Source organism: Sesamum indicum, linkage group LG4, assembly GCF_026168435.1.
Source record: "Sesamum indicum cultivar Baizhima isolate 11 linkage group LG4, ASM2616843v1, whole genome shotgun sequence".
NCBI lineage: Eukaryota > Viridiplantae > Streptophyta > Magnoliopsida > Lamiales > Pedaliaceae > Sesamum > Sesamum indicum.
The window spans coordinates 2,586,743-2,613,258 of NC_142660.1; the positions used below are offsets into that span (position 1 = coordinate 2,586,743).

The following is a 26,516-nucleotide window of genomic DNA, read 5'->3' on the forward strand; positions in this document are numbered from 1 at the left end:
TAGGATAAAGTTGACAATTTCACACATTCATTTAAGGATTACATAATTTCATCAAACATCAGCAGTACTTGTGATTTTTTAAAAAATAAGGGAATATTCGTAATTATGATAAATTTTTTAAAAAAAATTATAATTTACCATGTATATATATATACATATATGATGATTAGACACGTAGGGAGGGGGTTCTGGGAGCACAGTGCCCCCCACCCACCACTCGAGCTGTAAATGTGTGTTTTCAGTACAAAATTAATGATTGTTATTGACTACTCTTTCTGCATGTACAAATAATTACGGAAAGATTATTATTTTGAACTAGATTTTACTGAATCGGTTAATTATAGAATAAGTGTAACATATTTATTATGTGTTTTTTTTTTAAATATATGCTAATTATACGAATAAGTATATATATTGCACTTACTGTCAATGACGCCTAACTCAATTGACAATTAAGGCCCCATGACCTTAGAGGTCATGGATGGTTCGAAACCCCGCATTATGCGTGGGATATTGTATATACCGAATAGTATGTGTGTCATTTCTACTGAATAGTAGGTATTGGTTCTACTTTAATAGCAGGTATTGGTTAGATTTAATTTATTTGACATTATTGATTATGGTATGATTATTGTAATGGTTTTTATAAAATGTTGATATCCGACGTAAATGATTGTATTTTAAATCAATTAATAATAGATTTATCCTTACTCGTTTCCATCGAATGTAAAAACAAAATTGCTTCGTATGTATATTTGAAAATTGATTACTTGAGCGCAAACATGGCAAGTAATTCAGTGTTTATATTTAGTAATTAGGCGAACCGAAATCGATGTTATTTAGTGACAAAAATCAAAATTAAAGCATCGATCGTATTTTACACGTGTAAGGGGTATATTAGAAAGGGTATTGCCATTTTTTGTTTTTGTGAGGGGGGTTTTTCGCCTATTAAAATTTTTTAAATTTAACCCAAAGGAAATTTAAAAAAACAGAAATAAAGCAAAAAATAGAAAAAATGATTAATTTGGGTTGTGTGATTAATGCATGGGAAGGTTGATATAATTGATGGAATTTTGAAGTGGGATTATATATATATATATATATGTATGTATGTATATAAGAAAGAGGAGAGAAGAAGGAGACAATGGTCTTAAATTCTATCTCTCACACACTGCAAAACTCTTAATATCAGCTGCTGGGCCTCTGATTTCCATCAATTAATATTTGCACCCTCACTGCTACCAGAATTGAATTAGAGAGTTGTTACAGTTAGAGAGAGAGAGAGAGAGAGAGCAAACCAAAAATTAACAGTAATCAGAACCTCATTTATTTCAACAAACCATTATGCCCTTCACTGCAGACTCTATTCTCTTTGTTAACACTTAAACTCACATTCTCTCTCTCTCTTTCCCATATATATATATATATATATATATATATATATGGGATAATTACACTCTCTCTTTATGAAGTTTAGGTGTAATTACGCGTAAATCTTATAGTTTGATAAATTACATCTAGCACCCCTGATATTTGCTTACGCCTAACAAATAAGTCCCTTGGTTAATCAAAATTCATCGAATTTATTGATCTATACTATATAGAAAGAAAAAATATTTTTCACTCACATATGGCGTTATGATACTGCAATATCGATTTTATTGTTATGCCAATAACACCCTTAATTTGATTTCTTTTTTTTTTTTGCTGGTTGCTTTCTTTCTTTTCTTTTTCTAATTTAAAAATATGATGTATTAGTTTCTATATATTTTTTTCTTATTCATAAAATATTTTAAAACGTAAAATATTATTTATTATATGCACGCAGGGACAACGTGCCATGACGGTTACTATTACCAAAAAAATTAGAAAAAAATCTATATTTACTTCAATTGACTTATTACTAACTTATAGCAGGTAAATTAAATTTTTTGTGACCAAATTACCCTCATATGTCTTCATGTGTTAATGCATGTAAGGCTTTATCGTTATAAGCGTAGTTTAGTTCGAAAAAATTTATTTGACCTGCAATAAGTCAATCAAAGGTAAATATCAATTTGCATTCTGTTTTTTGTTAATATCAATAAATTCAGTGAATTTTGATTAACAGGGGGCTTATTTATTAGACGAAAGCAAACCTCAATGGTACTAGATGTACTTTCCTAAACCACAGATGATCTACGTGTAATTACACCAAACTTCAGTGGATATTTATATAGGGATAATTACACTCCCCTCTGTGAAATTTAGTGTAATTACACGTAGGATCCCCTGTGGTTTAGGAAATTACATCTAGCACACATGAAGTTTGCTTCAATCTAACAAATAAGTCCCTCTGTGAGTCAAAATTTATTAAATTTGCCGATATTAACAAAAAATTTGAAAACAAAATCTATATTTACCTCCGATTGAATTATTTTTTATTTATTACAAGTCAAATAAATATTTTTATGACTAAATTACCCTCATACGTCTTCACGCGTTAATGCATGTGAGAAGATATATTTTCATTGTTATAAAAGTAGTTTAGTTGGAAAAAATTATTTAACCTCTAATAAGTGATCAATTAGGGGTAAATATCAATTTTATTCAATGTTGTTGTTAATATCAACAAATTTGATAAATTTTGACTAATGTGGAGGAGGACTTAATTATTAGACGAAAGCAAACTTCAGGAGTGCTTAATGTAATTTTTCAAAACATAGAGGGCTTACGTGTAATTACATCAAACCTCAAAAAAGGAGCGTGTAATTATCCCATTACTATATCTAAAAAAATCTCAAAAAATGAAAATTTGAGGGGCTCGACGTAAAATTATATTTATATATTGGGTTTACACTACCACGTTATTAAGGGCATCTAAAATATTTTTTTTTAATAATACATCAATTCAATAAATACATTAATATGATGAAAAATAGTAATAATTGAATTACATTAATTCAATCAATATATGAATATAACTAATTAAAAACAATAACAAATTACAAGAATTCAATTAGTCCCTTAAGTAAGATAAGTAAAAATAATTGGGGGCTAATGAAATTTATATATAAGAAAATTACAAAATTTGAGGGCCCACTTTAAAAGAAATTAGAATTTATGTATGGATTGTAAGACTAAATTACTCGTTTTAAAAGAAATTATGTGTACAAATTATTTTATTAATGAATTAAATGCAATTTATCCCATGGGAAGAAATCAATGTTAAAGAAACCCTATTGTTTATAATTTACCCTAAATTCATTCATAAAACCCTAATTCTTAATCTTTAACCCTAATTCATTATTGATATGATAGGAATGGGAGTGTTTTTGTTTAAAGAATATGAATCGGACTTGACAATAGCAATAAATGGGGGTGGAAGGTACTTTTCAGAAGGATGACGAGAGGATGACGGGGTTGGCAATAAATAATAGAGAGAAGAGAAAGTAGAGTGGGTTTTGGATTCTACTCACCATCACCATGCTTATTCAAGACTGCTTTTATTACTTTTGCCAGAATTCTGATATTTTTTTATTTAATTTTGCTCCCCACTACTAATTTAATGCCCGCATGCACTGTCTTTTTCTCCAATTATTATTATTCATAAATGTATTTTTCTTTAATTAATTAAGGGATTTTTTTTTTAACTTACGGTTATTATTCATATAACGATAAAATTGGTGTTGAAGTGTCATAACCGTCGTTTATAAGGAAAACAATCATTTTCTTTTTCTATAGTAGAGAGTTTAGATTTTAAGACAGTAAGAAGGTTAAAAGAATTGTTAATTAGAAATTGTAAAAGTTGTTAGTTGTTCGTTATTCATTACATTATAAGTAACTGTTATTTGTCATGGTTAACAATAAATAGTCGTAGCAAATAATTATTGATCAGACGATACAACAATTTTTTTGTCGTGGTTTTTGCAGGATGATTAAACCATTTGTCGTGACTAAATATTTTTACTATAGCTCATAGCCGTGGCAATAATTTTTTCATGATGGAAAAACTAGTTTTTTATGGCGGTTTTATTTTACTGTAGTTAATAGTAGTCTGGTTTTTAGCCATAACCACTATTCTAGTCAATACTGATCTTTTAAAATGAAGCAATTTACTTCCCTATCTAGGGAGGTAAATTGCTTCATTTTGAAAATACAAGAGGGGTAAATTGCTGCATTTTTTAAAACATAGGGAGGTAAATTGCTATTTTATTTTGTAGGGGGGTGATTTGCTCATTTGTAATATCACAATTTTTTTTTTATATTTTGCCCACAATAACTAATATCGTGCATGCTCGTCTCCCATTTTAAACTTGTGAATATGTCTGCACAAGAATTAAAATAATATATAAGAATTTTACTCGTTATGATAAAATTATTTTTACGGACATCAACCTTACCACTTGAACGAGACCTGATGTACTACGTCCTCATATTTAGATTACTTTATGATGTGTTATTAATGAGCAGAATCAAGAAGAAGATAGATTGTCGGGATCGTGAGATCTGGATGATGGATGCAATTTGAAGCAATAAACGCACTCATACACACACACACACACATACATACGTATGTGTGTCTTCATTAGTGATGTCGAGTATTAATCCAACTCTACCTTCCCTTCTGCCATGCCATTATTATTCATCACTAAAACCATTAATTTTAGCATTATATTTAGGGTTAATTATACTGGGACCTTCTCTAAAGATATTAAATTATATATTTTTTAATTTTTTTTTGAAATTACATTTACACCCCGTTTGAAAAATTTGAATTTATATCTAACCTCTTTTCGTTAGAATTTGGATAGAAAATGCTGACCGGGAAAAGCTACGAAGTAAAAGGGTTGCGAAGTGGGAGTCTACAATGAAAACAGAAAACATATACGGCCTGAGGGAAAGCTAGAAGTATTACGATCTGAGCAAACACAAAACATTTACGACCCAAGGAAAAGATATGAGTCCACGACTTGAGGGAGAACAAAACATCTTCGACCTAAGGAAGAATTAGAGGCATGCAAACTAAAGTAAGGACGAGAAACCTACGACCTAAGCAAAAGCAAAAGCCTACGACCTAAGGGAACGTGATCAAGTGGAGAGGTCCTACAAACAGAAGTCTACAGAGAAGTTCGACTCTACAGCCTGAAGAAAAGCAAGAGCAGATGAATAACTCGCCAATACCATCAAAAGGGGTAGAGAAAAATGACTGAGAAAACGATCCCTTTGGAAAACATACATAGCCTCTTTATTATTTCCCTTGAGTAACCGTTTTATGTATTATCAATTACATGAAAATATTAAATAAGGGATAAAATTATAATTTAAAAAAATTAAAAAAAAAAGTGTAATTTACTTTTCTAAATGGAAATATAAATGTAATGAACCCTCGTTTTTATTTAGTCGGACTTATACTTTTACGTATCGAATATGATCATATTTTGAAGGAGGAGAAAACGTATTTTTCACATACAAGAACATATATGTTGATACTTCTTGATGAACTTTTCGTGTATAAAAAGTGACATATATAATTATTAATCGACTACATATGTATTGTCAATTCATACTTTAAATTGCACCATCAACATTTTTGGCTGCCCCCACTTCCCAAGCCATATTTTAGATCATGTAACATATTTCTCGTGATTGAATTATATTCGGGATTTAAAATATCATAAATTATCAATATATTTATATATAATATAAAATAATTAAAAAGTTTTGTTTCATTCATGTAAGAAATTCTCGAATTCATTTTATCAAAACACACTTACGTGCACAATTTAACACCAAAATTAAATTGACATAATTTGGGAGTGCAACAAAGAGGAGGTAAAGCACTGAGAAATGATTGTAACGAATACAATTTTTTGTGAAAATATGTGTTTTTCAAGAAAAAAAAAATCTAACTAATTCAATAATATCGTGATTTTCTCAAATATCAAGAAATTTCTTTCACACGCATCCAATACATTAATTGTAGATGCGGAATTTAGCGTACTCTGTACGTGCGTATATATTTTTAAATGTATAAATAAAAATTTGAATCAAAATAATTTTTTTGATGGAGAGTCATTTTTATATTTTTTATGGTTTATTTTAATTTATAATTTATAAGAAAAAGAGAATTACAAAGTGAAGCAGGAAAAAAAATAAGAAAAAAGGGAATAATGGCTGTTGTGAATTTATAAATTTGTGTCTCTTGTGAATTTGCAGAAAATGAAATTGATTCAAGGTGTCTCTTGTCTTGAATCTGAAATTCCAAACTGTAAAGGCTTGGTTTGGATTTGTTACTTCGCATTTTCCCAGACAAGATAAAACACACTCAATATTTGTTTTTGTGTTTTTACATATTATCTGCGTGTTTTTCTGTTTTTCAACTTTTTCTATATAATATATATATATATACATTTATATATACATAATATAAAACAAACATGATTTAACAATAAACAGTAATTTTTGTCTCCCACAAGTACAACATTAAACATAAAATATTTATATCTATATATATTTATATATAAAAATATATGATTTGACAATGAACAGTGATTTTTGTCTCCCAAATTCCAACATCAAACCTACACCACTTATTTTAAAATATTTTAGATTTTCCAAAATACAAATCCAAATATATCAAAAGTTTGTCAGCTAGGAAAGCAATCAAGACTTCTTCTCAACAGGCTTCCTACAAAAGCTGTCACAGAAAAAACTCCATATGAAGCCTGGAATGGTTTTAAACCTTCTTTGAAAAATCTCAAAGTATTTGGATGCTTGTGTTTTACTTATGTTCCTAAGACAAAACGAGATAAGATGGATAAAAGGCAGAAACTAGGATCTTATTGGGTACAACTCAATCTCTAAAGCTTACAGAATCTTCCTACCAAACACTAAGAAAAATTTGATTAGTAGAGATGTTCATTTCATGGAGAATGATTAGTGGAATTGGGATGAAAATGAAGTAGTTGAATCTCCTGATCAAGTTTCAGGATTTCAACTTGACAAGGATGAACTGGTTGATGATATTCTAGTTACAGGGATGAGATCACTCTCTAATATTTACGAAAGATGTGGTGTGGCGGCGCTTGAACCAACGGACATTAGGGAAACAAAAAAGGATCAAAATGGACTACAACAATGAAAGAAGATCTCCAAATGATTGAAAAAAAAAAAACATGGAAGCCGGTGAAAAGACCCAGAAATAGAAAACTAATTGGAGTAAAGTAGGTATTTAGAACTAAGTTGAACCTTGATGGTTCAATCAACAAGCATAAATCTAGGCTTGTTGTTAAAAGTTATGCTCATTTTTTATGTTGACTTTTCTGACACTTTTGCCCCTGTCGCTAGACTAGATACAATTAGATTGTTACTTGCAATTGTTGCTCAAAAGGGTTGGAAAGTTTATCAACTTGATGTGAAGTCAATATTTTTAAATGGATAGTATGAGGTCATGAGTGTTTCTCTCTCTAGAAAGTTTTCTCTCTAGAGTGCCTCAATCTTGTTTTGCTCTCTTACGGATTTTCTTCAAATTTCTGCAAATTTTGGATCGATTAATCGCATCTCCTTTCGTTGCTCATCGTTTCTACCGAACGATTTTGAGTTTTGAAGACGTCTTGCCGGCTGTAAAGCATCCACGACCTCTTGTATTGCCGGAGAAACTGTTTCTGCTGCAGGTTCTTTGCTTGCTGCTCTGGCGCAATTTTCCTGCAAATTGTAGCCTTTTGCTGCTACTGCTGTGCACCTTCCACCACCTTCTCCGGTCACATTCATTCCCGGTGGACGGAGGGTTTAAACTTTGAATTTCAGGTGGTCAGAGAATTTGAATTTTGAATTTTGAATTATTGAATTTCAGCTTCAATAGCTGCCCTGCTGCTGCATTTTCAATATTCTGCTACCGCTGCGCACCTCCCACCATTTTCTCAGGCCTTTATCCGGTGGTCGGAGGGTTTGAATTTTGAATTTCTGGTGGCCGGAGAGTTTGAATTTTGAATTTTTGAGTGCTGCATAACTGCCCTGCTGCTGCCATTATTCTGCAACTGTTTCTACAGTCGTTTCACACTCACTGCCTGCTATGGCCAAAACCAATAAGCTAAGGAAACCTGCTGCGGTTGCTGCTGCCGGCCTGCACTCCTACCAGCCGTCGGCAAAAGCCGCAGCTGCCAAAACAGGTGCAACTGCCCGACAGCCGGCCGAGCAACAACCTGACGCCAACACCACTTCCGCAGATGGTGTAGCCGTTTCACATCTACTGCCTGCTATGGCCAAACCCAAGAAGCTAAGGAAACCTGCAGTGGATGCTGCTGCTGGCCAGCACTCCGACCAGCCGTTGGCAGGAGCTGAAGCCGTCAAATCAACTACAACTGACCGTCAGCCGGCCGACCAGCAAGCCGACGCCAACACCAATTCCGGTAAGGTTAATCCTTCGGGTTTTAGTGTTTTTATCTCAGATATGGAGGCTTCCCCCTCCTTTACCACTAAGAACGATGCCCCGAATGCAACTGCTTCCCGGTCGGATGATAAACAACCGACAACAGATACTACCGCTGTAAATACCGCCAAGAAATCTGTCTCATTTGCAGGATTATTCAGCAACAACCGTAAGCTCACTGACGATAACAAACTCTCCAAGTTTGCGGTTGATGATGGTCCCCTCACCTTGGGGCTTAATGATTTGCTTGATGTCCGATCAAAACTGGGTTTCTGCCTCGTTGGCTACATTGTCGGCAAGTTCTCAGGACTAAAGGCGATCCGAGCACTGTCCCAATCTTGGGGATCCAGTTTCCAGTAGCACGAGAGCAGTTGGTTAATCTTCCGTTTTGCCCGTGAGGAGGATAGGCAGCGGATTTTGTCCGGAGGACCCTACTTCGTTTATGGACGTCCCCTACTTCTTAAGCACATGCCGGATTGCTTCGAATTTAAAGAGGACGATATCAGCCTAACACCGGTTTGGGCCACCCTCCCATCACTCCCGCTTGAGTGCTGGCACCCTAATGCTCTCGGGAAGATTAGTTCTAGAATTGGCAGTCCCATTGCCATGGATTCCCTTACGATGAAAATGGAAAGGGTATCGTATGCCAGAATACTGGTAGAGATTAATGCTTCCAAAAAACTCATCGATCAAGTGGAGTTTGTTATGCCAAACGACATAACCCGGAAACAACCGGTCGTGTATGAGTTCACTCCCAAGTTTTGCACTGACTACCACAAATTAGGCCACTTGCAGGAGACATGCCAAGGCGCGCATCTACAGGTCGTGGCTGCTGCACCTGCCAAGCAGGCAGAAGCAAAGAAACCACAGACCACTGAATGGACTATCGTCCAAAGGAGGAACAAGGGCAAAGCTATAGATACAGCAGCCAAACCGGCAGTGGAGGGACACCAACCAATATCACCAACGGCCAGCAAGGTGGATAAGGGACGAATGAGCACGAAAGTACCGCATTCGCTCAAACTTCAAGATAGGGAGGTTCCCTTACCGACTGACTCAGATAGCTCATCAACTGATTCCCCGATGATCACTCAACACGCAATGTTGGGGATCAAGACCAATGAGACTGCAATGACGTTCAGTAAACCGACGAAGCAGGCAGGAGAAGAGTCTCCCCCTCGGTCCCCATGAAGATCGATTTCTAGAATGTGAGGAGCTTCAATCGGCCTCTCAAATACAATGGGGTAGCCCACCTCATCAAGCATAATCAGCTTTGCCTCTTGGGCATTTTGGAGACAAAGCTTACAGCATCAAAGATTCCGATATTTCTTAGCAGATCATTTCTGGGATGGTGCCAAGCCAACAACTTTGACACCATTGCCGGTGGACACATCCTTGTGGTTTGGAACCCGACAATTATCGACCTTCAACCGGAGGATATCTCGCCGCAAGTGATCCACTGCCGTGCCACGAATAAGTCTTCTCAACTCTCCTTCTATATCTCGTTTACTTATGGCCTATATTCTGTTGTCAATAGAAGGAGTATGTGGGAGAAGCTTACAGAATTGGGACAGACGATAAGCATGCCATGGCTCATTATGGACGATTTCAATTGTGTGAAATCTCCTGAGGAGAAGCAGCTTGGAGTGGCCCCAACTTGGTATGAACTCAAGGATTTCGTGGATTGCTGTGCAGCACTTGGACTGCATGACGTCCCCACAACGGGTTGCTATTACACATGGTATTCCAACAACGAAAGCAACCCTGTGTGGTACAAACTTGACCGGGTCCTTTACAACAATGAATGGCTCGAGGCCGGTTTACATTGCGGTGCCCACTTACCCATCGGGATGCCTATCACACCACTCCCGGGTATTGTCACTATATTCGATTGTACACCCACTAAGCCAAAACCATTCCGCTTTTTCAATATGTGGGCAGACCATCCGGACTTCTTGACTACTGTTGAACAACGATGGAACTTCAATGTGGAGGGAACGCCACAATTCAGAGACTGAAATCACTCAAAGGTGCACTGAAAGCTTTCAACACACAACACTACAGCCACATCTCCACCAGGGCCAAAGAGGCTGACCTTGCACTGCAAGATGCTCAAAACCAGCTTGAAAGCAACCTAGGAGATGTAACGCTTCAGGAGTCTTTGGGAGATCTTAGGAGGAAGGCCGTTTTTCTTACCGAAGCCGAACGACACTTCTTCTACCAGAAAGCCAAAATCTATTGGACCGAAACACCAAATTTTTCCACGATATGGTGAAACGGAACGCTGCTAGAAACTCCATCACGGTAGTCACTAGAGCGGACGTGACTATTATCACTGCTGTTGATGAGATTGCCCAAGAGTTCGTTGATTACTACATATCACTCTTGGGCACCGAGGCTCACACCATCCCAATCGATGACGCTGTGTTCGATTGGGGCCCCAAGCTCTTCCCTGAGCTTACTGAAGAACTTTGTAGGGAAGTCACAACACTGGAGGTCAAGGAAGCCATCTTCAATATTAACGACAACAAGGCACCCGGCCCCGATGGATATTCCTCATTCTTCTTCAAGAAAGCATGGAACGTGATGGGTGATCAAGTATGTAGGGCTGTTTTGGATTTCTTTAGGAGTGGACGGATGCTACGGCAACTCAAATAAGAGCATTCCACCTCTATTGCCGACTACCAACCGATTTCGTGCTGCAACATCATCTACAAGGCCATCATGAAAATTATCTCGAACCGACTCGCCCCCGCATTGGAGCACTTAATAGACCACTGCCAAGCTGCGTTTGTTGGCGGCCGTAATATCACAGACAATATTTTTCTGGCCCAAGAAATGGTACGACAGTACTCTAGGAAGCGGATTTCACCTCGATGTACTATCAACATCGACCTTCGCAAGGCATTTGATTCGGTCTCGTGGACATTTCTCGCCCGAGTACTCCATGGGTATGGTTTCCTCCAACGGTTTATATCTTAGATTTTGGAATGTGTCGGCACTTCATCCTTTTCAGTGTCTTTGAATGGTTCCCTCCATGAATTTTTTTCGGGGAAGAAAGGCCTAAGACAAGGAGACCCGATGTCGCCGGCCCTCTTCGTTCTTAGATGGAATACTTCTCCAGATTGGTCAAGAGGAAGACTTCCAGCTCAGACTTCAACTATCACTCGAAATGTGAAAAGTTGAACATCACGCACCTCCTGTTTGCCGACGAGGAGACCTTCCATCTATCCACGTCTTGATGGAATGCCTGCAAGAGTTTAGGGACGCATCCGGCCTTTTCGTTAATACCTCCAAATCATGCATTTTTACAGCATGCGTGCGGAATGAGGAGCTTGACGAGATTCTCGCTAGGACAGAGTTTGCGAGAGGCGAGATGCCAATCCGATACCTTGGCATCCCACTAGCGGCACAAAGGCTTTTAGTCAACAACTACTCACCGCTTGTAGATCAAATTGCCAACTGCATTTCAAAGTGAAAATCCAAAACTTTATCTTATGCAGGCCGACTGGAACTTATCCGTTCAGTTATTCAGGGCGTGGAGTGCTTTTGGCTCCAAATTTTCTCTCTTCCATCGACGGTTATCGAAAAAATTCACCGACTTTGTGGGAATTTTCTATGGAATTCAAAGAGGGCACCAGTCGCTTGGAAGGAAATTTGCCATCCCAAAGAGGAAGGCGGTCTAGGTATTAGGCACATTCAATCTTGGAACGTTGCGCTCCTTGCACGCATCCTATGGAACATCCACCGCAAGGCAGACACGTTGTGGGTGCAGTGGGACGGTGTCTACCTTAGAGGTGCCTCGATTTGGGACTGGCAACCGAAGAAGGGGGATTCTCCACTCCTTCAACGGCTTGCTGATATCCGCAATAGGGTAGTCACTGCTTTTGGGTCACCGGCGGTAGCAATTGAACATATGATGGGATGGGCTACCATTAAGGGCCTCCAAACGTCGAAAGCATATGAGTACTTCAGGCCGAAACTTATGAGACAACCTTGGAAATCATCTATCTAGAAGGCTTTCATCCCACCGAAGTACTCGTTTATTATGTGGCTTGGCTTGCGCGGCAGATTAGCTACAAGGGACAGACTTGGATTCCTCCATGAGGAGGATTTGTGCTCACTTTGTATCAACATCAAGGAATCGACCAAACACCTTTTCTTTGAGTGTTCGTTCAGCAACTACGTTTGGTCCCAGATCCGACAATGGCTTGGGATTAACTGACGTATGTCCACCCTGCACAACGCGATGAAATGGCTAAAGAAGGAGAAAACCAGCTCCTCCGTTCATGACAAAGCGCGACACCTAATTTTGGCATGCACAGTTCACACCCTTTGGAGACATCGCAATGAAGTCATCTTTGAAGGCGCTAAACTCAATCTCGAGGGGCTTATTATCTCAGTCAAGATCATAGTGTATAGGCTCCTAATGACACTTTTCCTACACGGTTTAATTGCTCTTTAAACTTCAGTGAGGGTCCTTTTGTATCTCTCCGGGTATGCCCGGAGTACTCTGTAAATCTTACTGGATGAATGAAAACTTACATTTCACCCAAAAAAAAATATTTTTAAATGGATTCTTAGAGGAGGAGATTTATGTCAAGCAACTTGAAGGTTTTGTGGTGAAAGGGCAAGAAGATGATGTGTACCGGCTCAAAAAAGCCTTGTATAGACTGAAACAGCCCCCTGGAGCATGGTATAGCAGAATCGATGAGTACTTGATCCAGTTAGGTTTCAAAAGAAGTCTAAATGAAGCTACCGTTTACATCAAAGGTCATGAATTCAGCTTCATTGTTATCTCACTGTATGTCGATGATTTACTGGTTATAGGAAATAATGAAGAGCTTATAAAAATATTCAAGGAAGATATGCAACAAATTTTCGAGATGACAGATTTGGGGGAAATAACTTTCTTTCTCGGAATTGAAATAAAGTAGAAAGCTGGAGAAATATTCATCTTCCAAAAGAAGTATGTGAAGGAAATTCTAAAAAAAATCAGAATGGATGAATGCAAAAAAGTAGATACTCCAATGTGCCAGAAGAAAAAGCTGAGCAAAGAAGATGGAGCTGAACCAGTTGATGAAATATTTTACACATGTCTGGTTCAGTTGCTTACTGTACTTAACAACTATTTATCTTACATTCAGTAAATATACTGTCTAAATTTACCAATTGTGCAACTGAAACTATTTTTCTTGTGGAAGCTACAGAGGCCTCAGTCTCAACTTTGAAGGAAGCTTTTTAGGATTTTTCTCAAGTTTTACGCCTAAAGACTAATTTGGAGAATAACCACATCACATTCTCCAGGCGGATCAAGGAGATGTCTTGTTGGCTCTCTCCCTATCAAATACTTGGAAGTGCTACTTTTGTCCTCCAAGCCCAAGATCTCAGATTGTACTGCTCCACTACTTGACAAGATTTATAACAGAATCAATGCTTGAAGCTCTAAGCATCGTTTTTTTGTAGGACGCCTACAACTGATTAAATCGATGCTCAACTCACCAAATACATATTTGTGTACCATGTTCCTACTTCCATCAGGGGTGACTAAGCGCATTGAGGAAAAGATTAGAAGATTTCTTTGGGCTAGGGGCGGAGAAAGGTACTCGGCCAAAGTTGCATAGGATCAAATCTGTCGATCAACTACAGTGAGTGAGAGGCTTGGGGATCAGACTTGTAGTTGACGTTAATAAAGAAGAGGTGTGTAGAAACTTAGGGGAGATAGTTAGCAATAATAGTTCATCCACATTGGATCTGCCATTATAGGTGAAAGGTGAGCTATTGTGGACCGAGGGTGTAAATGAGTCGAGCTCGACCCTTTTTGGTGAGCTCAATTTAGCTCCAGCTGACTTTCGAGCTCCTTAGCTCGTGCTCGTAATAATTATAATAGTAGTAGTAGTAGTAATAATAAAATAATAATAATAATAATAATAATAATAATAATAATAAAAATAATTGAAATTGTTCAACCATCATGATCATTATTATTATCATTATTTTTAGATTAATTAATAGAAATCACTAAATTTCGACATAAATTTATAAGTAATAAAATAAATTGCATAATGCATAGTATGTATCTTGAGATAAATATAAAACTAAGAAATAGATAAAACGAAATCATAAGTGAATTACTTGTCAATTTAAAAAGAGTATAACACAATACAAATATATATTAAAATATAACATAAAGTTTATATGTGTCTATTAAATAATTATTTTATAAAAATATTATAATGTACTAAGTTATTGATTAAATTTGTTTTTATATAAAGATTAAATGTATAAATAAAAGTACCATAATTTATTATTATACAAAATAAAATATATGATATTGATTAATAACTATAATATATGATCAATGTTGAGTATAGAATTGACAACGTATTGAATATAAAATTAAATATATAACAATTTTTAAATATAAAAAATAAAAAACATAGAAAAAGTTCGAGAGCCGACTTCAGAGCTGATGAACAGAAGGAATTGAACTCAAGTTCGTTAGGAGCTCAAGCTGGTTCGACTAAATTTGAGCTGCGTCAAACTCAAAATTAAGCCTTCACTAGTCGGCTCGACTCATCTACTGCCCCTATTGTGGACTGTTTCAGCAACATGCGATTCTTGGCACAGGAAAAAGATGCTCAAACTGAAAAAAGAGAGTACCGTATTGTGTCAGCCCAATTCAATTATAGGCCCATTAGCTAAGGAATGCTTCTGTTTAGCACTCCAAATAAACTTCCAATAGTCCATATAGAGTGGCCCACTTATTTTGATTGACCTCTGACCCGACCCTACTTAGAACCCGGTCCAATACCACCTGAGTGAGTGTGCCCAACCCTCATCTCTGCTCTCACTCAAATTCACACACTGTTCAAAGGTTAAAAATGGCGGCAAATTATAGTGAGATGATTCATGTGCTGCAGAAGAACACTCTCTGCTAGCTATCTTTATCCTAATTACCTATTTTGTTCCGCGTGCGGTGATGATAATTGTGTTTATGTATCGTCCAAGTTAGGTTTTGATCTGTAGTACAACTTAGAATTTCTGTCTTTGTTTTTTTTCTGAAAATGGCGGCCGCGGAGAGTTCATTGGCGTCGCCAATGTGTAATTTGGCGATTCTGGACTCTCTGAATAAGAATTCAGTCGGAGAAATGACGGATAGCTGGAATGCATTTTGTTTGGCAACAGAAAATCTGCTAGGAGGGGGCGGCGAGTTGTCGCTTGATCCCAATTTCGTATCGGACGTGCGTAATCTCTGCAGTCGCGGACTGGAGTCGCTAATTGTTGAGCACTTCCTTTGCTCTGTTGAGGTACTTCCTACTTGCACTTGCTCATTGAATATTTTTTTTTCCATTTTGTCTTTATTCTGAATTTAATTCTGTTAAAGTCCCCCCCCCCCCCCGTTTATTTCTTGATTTTCTTTTCCATTTTGCTTGGCATTGTGTGTATGTTTAGTGTTCAGCTATTTCATTTGTGAGTCTGAGAGTTGAACTGGACCTTTATTATTTAATTTAATTGTGTATTGGATGGTGGAAGTATATAAAACTGTAAGAACTAAATTTGCTTGCAGTTGGTTGTTTTTCTTGATTCTTTGGGGGCCCTTAGTGTAATACATTTGTGGGGTCAGTTTCTTTTGCGGTCATCTGGTTTTCTTTCTAAAACTGCAAAATCGATTTGAAAATCTCGAATATCTCCAGTTATATATCCTTCAGAAGGAAATCAGATTGATAGATGGGGAGATTAAGGAAGATTATATTGCGCTGGTATGCATGAATAGTAGGATCATAGTAAATGGTGTGTGCATTCCTTGTAATGGTTGTCTGCTATTTGGAGAATGGTACATTCCTTACTTCAGATGAAATGTCTTTTGCTATAAAGTATCTTCCTATATCTGAAACCGAAACTCTCTTCACTATTTCTGTTGCCACAGGAAACATTTGAGAAAAATGGGGCATCAAGGTTTTGGAAGCATTTTGGTGTCTACAGAGATTCTGCAATTCTTGATATGGAAGATCCAGTATGTGTACATGTGATATATGAACTTGGGTTTTGCTTTTCTGCTTGCTAACTGCATATTTGATTATTGAATAAATTTAGAGGATAAAGAAAAGGAGGAACACTGTATGGAGTTTTTAGTGCCATCTTTATATAAACAAAGCGCTTTCTTTGTTCAGTAAACTTGTTGTCACTTCTTCATTACTCTAAATCATATAAGAAGGTGAAGTTCATCTTTTCACATCTCAACCCAAGGAATTTGATCTAAACTAAATTTATCATTTTTGGAAGAAACTTTAACTGAATTGGTTTATCATATTATGGGGGAATACCGCAGGACGGTACAATATGAAATCAAGAAAGTTAGAACTAGTTTCCTATCAGCTGCTAGGATTGATACTCATATGTCAACAAAAAACAGTTGTAATATGCCAATATGGTACTGTATTGATGTGATCATTAAAGAATGGAGATTCACTTTGTTTTGATGTAGCATGGAAAGTTTGTCTATAGAAATTCTTTCAATTTTTTCCCCCGTTGCATGGGAAGTGTTCTCTTTATAACATAGTTGCCTGAAATTTAAGTTACAGTTTTCCTTTAGACAGAACAAGTAAGTATTTTGGAAAGTTCGTTTTCTCTGTGATTCAGAGTATACGAGCTGTGTGGAAACAAAATGATCAATTATGTATGCAATGAACCTAGGAGCTGAATTGAGTAATTGACCTTGTGGATGACATCTGCTCTTAGCCTTTCCAATTGGTGCATGTTCAATAAATAGCAGTCTAATTTCATATTGCTTTCGGACATTTATGGACATCTTCTGCATGATTGGAAAATCATTGTCCTGTAAATCTGTTGGTAATAGTAACTTTCAGGTTCTGTGCATGGAATAGAAAGAAACATTTTTGGCACTTAATCTGCTGATGATGAAAATGAGGTTTCCATTGCTGTATCAGAGTGTCTGGCATTCTGATTTGGAAGAATTTGGTACAGGATCAACAAAGTGCGATGCAGGATATCCTACATAAAGCCTTGGAAGAGATAATATCTGAAAAACAATACCAGGAGAAGTGCCTGTTAATGTTGGTTCATGCTTTAGAGATGTGCAGAGGAAGTAAGTCGGAGGAACAAACATATTTAAAAACAGAGCGAAACTACCTGTTCTCAAAATATCAGTTAACAACAGCTTCTGTCCTCATGGCCAGTATTCCACGACAATTTCCAGGTATCTTTTTCCTTGTACATCATGTAGGTCATATTCTTATGTAATATCTCCCTGGATTGAGGTCTATTAAATACTATGATGTGTTTGGTCTGCAAGTTAGATGCAAGCTTACTATGCGATCAATTCATCACATGGATTCATTGTTTTCTTCATCATTTTTGTCCATTTTGAGAGCCTAAGGATAGTCTTCATCTTATGAATACAAGAAGTCCATATGACATATTATTTTATTGATTCTGCTTATTGGATACTTTTGTTATCTTACTAAAGTAAATGTGAGCTTGATGGCTTATGCTTCAAACGAAGATGACATGTGATGAAGTGAAATTAATGGAGGTCTACCTGCATGAGATTTTATCATTTATGGTCAAAAGTGAAATCATATCGTTTTCTACTCTCTTTTGGGTCTTGGTACAGTATTTCGTCATATGATTTCTCAGTGTCACTTTTTTGCTTGCACTTGCCATTCCTGGCCATCCTCATCTTGCTCGGGGAAGGGGTTAAGGGAGGCAAAGGAGCTTATACCTGATGATATTCTGGAAACTCTAAGATATATATACTATGTTTGTTTTCATTTTCAAGTTATTTCCTGGATGAGTCAAAACATACCCAATGTTTGCCATCATATAGAAGAACGGTGTTTTTAACTATTTTAGCATAAATACGTACATATATACACACACACACATATATAAATATAATATATAAAAAAGACATGATTTCACAATGAACAACAACTTTTGTCTCCCAAAACACAATATTAAACGTACAATACTTATTTTAAATTATCTCCAAAAACAAATCCAAACATACATACTACCTCGAAACATACTTATTTATCTTTGTTTTTTTCTCTCTATCTCCACAAACACAACAAAACACTCAGAAAATGGATCCAAACACTATGATACCTTCTTAAACTGCTTCATTTCTGGGTCATTAAATTCAGATGTACTTCGCTGGTACTTTAAGGGGCGGTTGGAGGAGTTAAGTGCAATGATGGCTAGAGGCTCTGAGAATGATAGTGAGTTACATGAAGATGATGGAATGGACCTCGACTGTAAAACAGCAGAAATGGATATTGATGGAACTCATCACCATAAAAGCACTTTGGGAAACAGCAAATTAGTAAGGAACATTGGAGTGGTTGTTCGCGATCTTAGGGGTCTTGGGCTTACCTCAATAGCTGAAGATGCCTATGCCTCTGCTATATTTCTGCTTTTGAAGGTTGTACTATGTGTTTAATATCATTAATTTCAATTGTCTTATTTTTAGTTAGATTCTTTTTGAGAAGTGATGTTACTCTTGTCTAAACTTTTAGATGGTATAATCTCAATAATGGCTGCTACGTTCCCTTTGTTTTTGCTTCTAAGTCTTATTCATTATGTCACTATTTATTTATTTATTTTTAAATTTCTCTTCTCTTGACAGGCTAAAGTACACGAGCTAGCCGGTGATGAATTTAGGTTTTCAGTATTAGAGTCCATTAAAGGGTGGATACAGGTATGTAAATGAGATTGCTCAATAGGGCCCCCCTCAGAATCAAGGACCCCGTTGATATCTCCATTCATTAGGCTATTGAGTTTTTTTTCAATACTTCCGTTTTGAGTCTGAGTTCTAGTAACAAATTCTGAGTTGATAAAAGGACACAATTATGGTTTCATGTAAGATCTCTAAAACGGGGAGCTATAATTTGCAGGCTGTGCCGCTTCAATTTTTACATGCTCTCCTTGCTTACCTTGGTGAATCTAAAAGTTATGAAAGCCCTTCTTCTGGTCTGAAATCCCCTTTGGCATCCCACTTGTCTTTTACCCATCATGGAACTGGAATCCCTTCTGAGGGACTCGTCCGATGGCAGTTGCGCTTAGAGTATTTTGCTTATGAAACATTGCAAGATCTCAGAATAGCCAAACTTTTCGAAATTATTGTGGATTATCCAGACAGGTAACATGTGCATCTTTAAACCAACAAGATAGATCTATGATTTAGCAATCTAATGGGTTATAGGTCACTCAAAACTTGTTTCTGATTCTTTGGAAGGCACATGTGATTGGTACCAGGTGAGTAAGACATGCATGCTTGATTTGAGCCAGTACCTGTATCTGAATATGTAGTCTTTCCTAGCTCATAATGCAGTATTATACAAGTATTTCTTTTTTCTTTTTTTTTTTTTTGGGAATCCATGAGTGGGAAGAACATTCACAGATTGTACTTGAACCTTCTTTTTGTCTCTTGCTCAATTGGGTTGCACTATTTCTGAGTCAGCAGTTAAAGCATGGGAAAAGCTTTGTCTATTCATTTGATTTCATTTAGGTGTAAGCAGCTAGGTTTTGATTTATCTGAAAAAAAGTGATCTCTCTTTTTGATGATGCATTTATAAGGTGTTTTTATCGTCTTCTTCATCTTCAGTTCCCCTGCTATAGAAGATTTGAAATTATGCCTCGAATACACGGGACAGCACTCGAAGCTTGTTGAATCATTCATAGCTGCTTTAAAGTACCGGTTACTGACAGCTGGTGCCTCTACCAATGATATACTGCACCAATATGTTTCAACTATCAAAGCCCTTCGAACAATAGATCCAGCTGGTGTATTCCTTGAAGCTGTTGGTGAACCAATAAGAGAATACTTAAGGGGAAGGAAGGATACCATTAAATGCATTGTCACTATGCTTACTGATGGGGCTGGTGGGAATCCAAGTGGACCAGGAAGCACTGGGGACAGCCTTCTGGAGGAATTAAACAGAGATGAAGAAAATCAAGAGAATTCTAGCCTTGATGATGACGCCAACACCGATGACAAGCAGGCATGGATTAATGCCCAAAGGTAAGCTGCTCTACTCTAGAGAGAAAATTACAGAGTGTGATTTATCATACCACTTTATACAACAGATCAAATGAATAATCCTTATGGGCCATAAAAAGGGAATAGATGCACAGTCGTTTCCCAAATTGGACTGTTAACACATTGTGATGGTGTTTGCCCTTTAAGTTGGGAGCCTGATCCGGTGGAAGCAGATCCCTTAAAGGGTGGTAGGTATCGGAGGAAGGTTGACATTCTTGGCATGATTGTTAGCATAATCGGTTCAAAGGATCAGCTGGTGAATGAGTATCGTGTTATGCTGGCTGAGAAGCTTCTCAATAAATCTGACTATGACATTGACTCAGAGATACGTACTCTGGAGCTCCTCAAGGTTGTTTGGAAGATAATTAATTCTGCAACTTGAAATACTATGAAAGTACTGCAGTTTTAGCTAATATACCTCCATTCTTTTGGTGTTACCAATTGCAGATTCATTTTGGTGAGAGCAGCATGCAGAAGTGTGAAATAATGCTCAATGATCTAATTGATTCCAAGAGGACTAATACAAACATAAAAGCAACGCTTAAACTACAACCCCAGCCAGGTTTTACTTGCCATTATATTTATGATTTCTGTATTTGGAAGAATCAGAATGCTTCCTTACACAACCATCGCAAGATTCTTCTTCTGAATTAGTACCATCTTTTTACAAACTTTGAATGGCTGATGCTTCCATGAAATACAGTTGCTGATGTTGGAGAGCATGAATTATCTCTTGATAATCTTAATGCTACTATTATATCATCAAATTTCTGGCCACCTATCCAGGTATGGATATCACTTCTTACCTTCTTGCTTGGCCCACACATCTCCTGCAGCTTGTCAAAAGGAAACACATTAATTGTGGCTTCTGGAAAAATTAAAGATGTTTAGAGAAGTAATATTTTCGATTTGACTTGACTCTTAAGTGGCTATTACATAATTTAGAATTTATTATGTATGCACCTGTTTTGTTTAATGTCCACTGAAGACTAATAAATTTTCACTTGGTCAATGATGTTTCTTATTTCAGGATGAGGCACTTATTATACCTGGACCAGTGGACAGGCTTCTGAGTGATTATGCTAAAAGGTTCAATGAAATCAAGACCCCACGTAAGCTCCTTTGGAAGAAAAATCTTGGTACTGTAAAGGTCAGTTGCTTCCAAGCAAAATGCAAGCAGCAGAATATTTTACTTGGACTTTGGAACCATTCTAAAATATTATGAGGACATGCTATTCTGGACCAATTTTACTCAGGACTCAACAAGGAACAAAATTATTTCACTTATGAAAGTGGAAAAGAATCTTGTTGGATCATGATAATTGTAGTTTTATGTGATTATTAATCTCGCTTGCTTGAAAAAGTCAGAATTAATATAATAAATGTAAATTCTTTGAAAAAATAAACCGCTTGAAAAGTTGTCAAAAGAATGTTTAAACCTTGTGCTCTTGCACCACCACAGCTAATACAATACCACCCATGTAAGATATGCATTAACATCGTTCTCTGTCTGGGTCTCGTACTTGTGCAAACAACATTAACAATTCTCTTTTGCCGTATTGTCCAGTTGGAGCTGCAATTTGAAGATAGAACACTGCAGTTCAGTGTCACACCTCTTCATGCATCTATTATTAGTCAATTTGAGGATCAAACAAGGTAATGCTGAGGAATTATATTTGTCAATTTATTATTTTTATTATGTAAGATGCATTATTATTCTATAATCATGTGTTTTTCGCTTCCAGTTGGACCTCCAAGAACCTTGCTGCCGCTGTAGGTGTCCCTGTGGATGTCTTGAATAGAAGGATATATTTTTGGATAAACAAGGTTACTTTCATATCCAGCATCCTGATTTATGATTCTCTTAGAAGTTCGACACTCTAAATTATTTTTTGACAGGGTGTTTGAATTCATTATGCTGTTATCTGAGTTTTAGCTTCTTGAGTAAGGGCAAATAGCATCTAGACATCTTTATTAAGATCCTGGGTCGCTTGCAATTTTACTAGTTTCATTCTTCCTTGTATAGTTCTCAGTTGGCAAAAGGCATTTGCCTTTCAAGGCCTGTTGACTTCTGCAGTTGTTTGAAGCTCATAAGAAATCCAAGGGTTTGTACTGATGATGTCTATTTGCTTTAATCTCTTATCCCTCGGGTTAATGCAGGGAATCCTAGCAGAATCAATACAAGAGTCTGGCGATCACAAATTCACATTGGTGGAAGCTTTGGTTGAGAGTGGAAAGACTGGAGCTAACACTGGTAGCTGTGAAGAGCTTCTAGTGGGTGATGAGGAAGGAGAGACATCAGTAGCATCCGTTGAGGATCAACTGCGAAAAGAAATGACTGTTTATGAGGTAAAACTGCAAACCCTCCCAAGCAATGAATAGAGTCTACTATGGATACCAATTACCAGCTTGATGCTAATGTGACGCAAATAAATCTCACAGCTGTTAAGACTCAGAATTATATTTCTTCTTAGAGCCAGTTTCCCATTGCTATGACTAAGTTGACCAATTCTTTTGTTTTTATTTTTCTTTTTCGAAAATTGTTGCAGAAATTTATCACGGGGATGCTTACCAATTTTGGCAGCATGGCATTGGACCGGATTCACAACACTCTCAAGGTAATTCTTTCGGTAAAAGCTGAGGACTGTTAGGGATAACGGATACATGATAGCACGACTATCTGATCAAACAATACAATGCCTGTTACAGATGTTCTGCATAGGAGATCCGCCCTATGACAAATCACTCCAACAATTGCAAGGCTTTTTGACTGGTCTAGTTGCAGAAGAAAAACTCGAGCTTAGAGATGGAATGTATTTCTTAAAGAAGTAAAAGGCTTATGAGCTGAAACTCTTGATTAGAAATGATGGTCAGGATTATGCAGCTCCCTTCTTTGGTTAATGAGGAGGTTGAAGGAAAGCTCAAATTTCAGCTGGCAAATGGGCTAAATTTCTTGTTATTTTCAAGAAAGTGTAATTTTAATCAAATTGTTGAGCAAGCTTACTTGCACCCTGCTGTATAAGTGCAAGGGTCTCTATAAGTTGTATAAGAGCGTGAAATGATCAATGCCTGCCTGCTAGTCAAACACCAATATTCAGAATCAGGAAAATAGCTTTGTGATAAGAAGGTATTGATAAGGTTAAATTGATTGGTGCACACAGGTGGCATCTGGTAATTTCGGTTTCAAAAGTGAGAAAGTTTAGTATCTCAATGGCTGGATTTCTTTTTTGTAATACTAGTTGTTGTGTTATGCTATTTTTTCTTGCATATAATAAATAATTCTTCACATTTTAAAATATATTATAAATAAAAACAAAATATATAAATCACTACATTACATTAAAAAGATTAAAAAAAATACTAATTATTAGTTAAATATAATTTGAAAAATTGAATAATCCCCAATCAACCTACATTAGGATATATTTACGTATATATATATATATATATATATAATCACGAGAAACGGAGGAGTCATGATAGTTTTCCTGAAAAGGAATTTGGAGTGATAATCCCCAGACAGTAAATCAAAAGGTTGGGAGAGTAGGAAGTAGAGAAAGAGTGGAATGGAATAGTTGTAGTACTAATAGCCGTAGGAAAGAAACGCAATAATCCAAAGTGTAAAAACGGACCCCAAACAGTCGCCCTTTTCATTCAAGTTATAGCCGTTACCCATGTGATGACCACAATTAAAATAAAATAAAAATATTTACTCCGCAATTCGACCGTTACATTTACTCAATTCAAATTTTCACTCGCCAGAGACCAAAAAGAGTGAAAATCATCGAGGAAACAGAAACTACAGTAGCACCAAACAATCGACCAGACACAGATGAGAGAAACAGAAGCACTGCCGCAAGAAGAAGAGATGGAAGTAGAAGAAGAAGAAGAAGAAGAAGAAGAAGAGAGAATGCAAAATTTGAGATCCAAAGCCACAGAACTTCTCCTAAGAGAAGAGTACAAAGGCTCAATCCAAGTCTACACTCAAATCATTTCTCTCTGTCAACATTGCATTTCCAAGAAAAGTCCGGACGCAGTCCACCTCTCCAAGCTCCAGAAGACCCTCTGTTTGGCCTTCTCCAATCGGGCCGAAGCCCAGGCCCGGCTGTTGGAGTTTTCTGAAGCATTGAGAGATTGTGAGGAGGCACTCAGAATTGAGAAATCTCACTTCAAGACTCTTCTTTGCAAGGGTAAAATCTTGTTGAGTTTGAATAGGTATAGCATGGCCTTGGACTGCTTCAAGGCAGCAAATCTTGATCCGCAGGCCAATGAGAACTCTGATGTGGTGAATGGGTTCTTGGACAAGTGTAAGAAGTTTGAGTTTCTATCAAGAACTGGGGCATTTGATGTTACTGACTGGGTTTTGAGTGGTTTTAGTGGGAAACTACCCGAATTTGCGGAGTATGTGGGTGCGGTGGAGATCAGGAAGTCTGAGATTAGCGGGCGTGGATTGTTTGCAACCAAGAATGTGGAGAGTGGGACTTTGCTGTTGGTGACTAAAGCTATTGCTGTTGATAGGGCCATAATGCCTCAAGATTCTGGTGAAAATGCTCAATTAGTTATATGGAAGAACTTCATTGATAAAGTTGTGGAGTCAGCCACAAAATGCAGCGAAATCAAGAGTTTGATATCCAAGTTATCTCCAGGTGAAGATGAGGAGAATTTGGAAGTTCCAGAGATTGGAATTTTCAGGCCTGAAGCAGAGATGAATAGTGGAATTTCTGTAGACAAGCTAGATATGGGCAGAATGTTGAGCGTTTTGGATGTGAATTCTATGCTTGAGGATGCGATTTCAGCCAAGGTTTTGGGTAAAAACGCTGATTACCATGGCGTTGGCTTGTGGATCTTGGCTTCTTTCCTCAACCATTCTTGTGATCCCAACGTGAGGCGCTTGCACATTGGCGATCATGTCGTGGTTCATGCTGCAAGAGATATGAAGGCAGGGGAAGAGCTAACGTTTGCCTATTTCGATGTGCTTTCTCCTCTGAACAACCGGAGAGAAATGTCCAACAATTGGGGGTTCCTATGTAGATGCAAGAGGTGCAAATTCGAAGAAAACATGTGCTACAAGCACGAGGCGACAGAGATTGAAATTGCACTTGGAAAAGGGCTAGTGGACATGGGGAGTCTGGTGTGTAGATTGGAGGAGGGAATGAGGAGGTGGATGGTTAGGGGAAAAGGGAAAGGCTATTTGAGGGCCTCATTCTGGGAAGCTTATTCAAGAGTTTTTGGGTCTGAAAAGCTGATGAGAAAATGGGGGAGGAAGATTCCAGCAGCTGAGGCCGTGGTGGATAGCGTAGTCGATGCAGTGGGAAGCGACGAGAGGGTTGTGAGAGTGTTCATGGAGGGACTAAAGAGAGGTGGGATCAATGGTGGGGTGGTGGAAATGGAAAAAGCAATGAAATTAGGAAGAGGGATTTATGGGAAGGTAATGAAGAAACAAGCAATGAGAAGATTGCTTCAGTTTAGTGGTACTCAAGAATAAGGCTCAAGGATTTGTTCATTCTTGATGCTTCTGTCTTGAAGAGGTTGATCCAGTTTCAGACATTGTTATGTTCAAGTCATCTTGAGCACTCTAACCTTGAAAATGTTTTGTGTTTTGGTTTAAGGATTATGATGATATACTGTTCATTTGATTTTCCCACTTAGATCATTTGATCCTTTGGATTTGTGTTCTTATGTTTGACTTTGTTGATGATTTGTGAATCTGTGGTTTCTTGGCAACAAGAAGCTGTAAGAAAGATTGTGGGTGGCAGTCTTATGTTTAATTTTGGGGAGGAGTGGATTTGCAAAATGAATTTTCAACTTATACAACGTCTGCCTCGATTTATTTAAAATTATTCTAAAAATAAATTATCGAAATGTTTGAATAAAATAAAATAATAAAATTTATAAAATTGTAATGATGATACATTTCTAATCAATATGATCAAAATGTAAAAATTTTAAAAAGTAAGCTGATAACCCTTGATACTGTTCCTGTTTGTTTCTCTTTCACAAATTGCTCACTTTTGATTCATATTGCTGCCACTTATTTTTACA

The 26,516-nt window shown here is 37.1% G+C and overlaps 3 protein-coding genes across 3 annotated transcripts; all 3 read left to right on the plus strand.

Moving 5' to 3' along the window:
- The first annotated feature begins 8,878 nt into the window (after positions 1-8,878).
- LOC105160077 (uncharacterized) lies at positions 8,879-10,428 on the plus strand. Its single transcript, XM_011077341.1, has 2 exons — positions 8,879-9,591; positions 9,747-10,428. Exons 1-2 carry the CDS (start codon positions 8,879-8,881, stop codon positions 10,426-10,428), a joined length of 1,395 nt encoding a protein of 464 aa, XP_011075643.1.
- A 4,813-nt stretch (positions 10,429-15,241) lies between these two features.
- Positions 15,242-23,729, plus strand: APC2 (anaphase-promoting complex/cyclosome 2). The gene is made up of 16 exons (XM_011077214.3): positions 15,242-15,720; positions 16,341-16,427; positions 17,399-17,630; positions 18,580-18,857; positions 19,062-19,133; positions 19,330-19,574; positions 20,040-20,456; positions 20,622-20,823; positions 20,922-21,036; positions 21,178-21,260; positions 21,505-21,624; positions 22,042-22,130; positions 22,220-22,301; positions 22,635-22,823; positions 23,024-23,092; positions 23,184-23,729. Exons 1-16 carry the CDS (start codon positions 15,478-15,480, stop codon positions 23,304-23,306), a joined length of 2,646 nt encoding a protein of 881 aa, XP_011075516.1. The 5' UTR covers positions 15,242-15,477; the 3' UTR covers positions 23,307-23,729.
- Positions 23,730-24,059: 330 nt separating this feature from the next.
- On the plus strand, positions 24,060-26,122 carry SDG35 (SET domain protein 35). Its single transcript, XM_011077216.3, has one exon. The coding sequence runs from the start codon at positions 24,307-24,309 to the stop codon at positions 25,957-25,959; it is 1,653 nt and encodes a 550-aa protein (XP_011075518.1). The 5' UTR covers positions 24,060-24,306; the 3' UTR covers positions 25,960-26,122.
- The last annotated feature ends 394 nt before the right edge of the window (positions 26,123-26,516 follow it).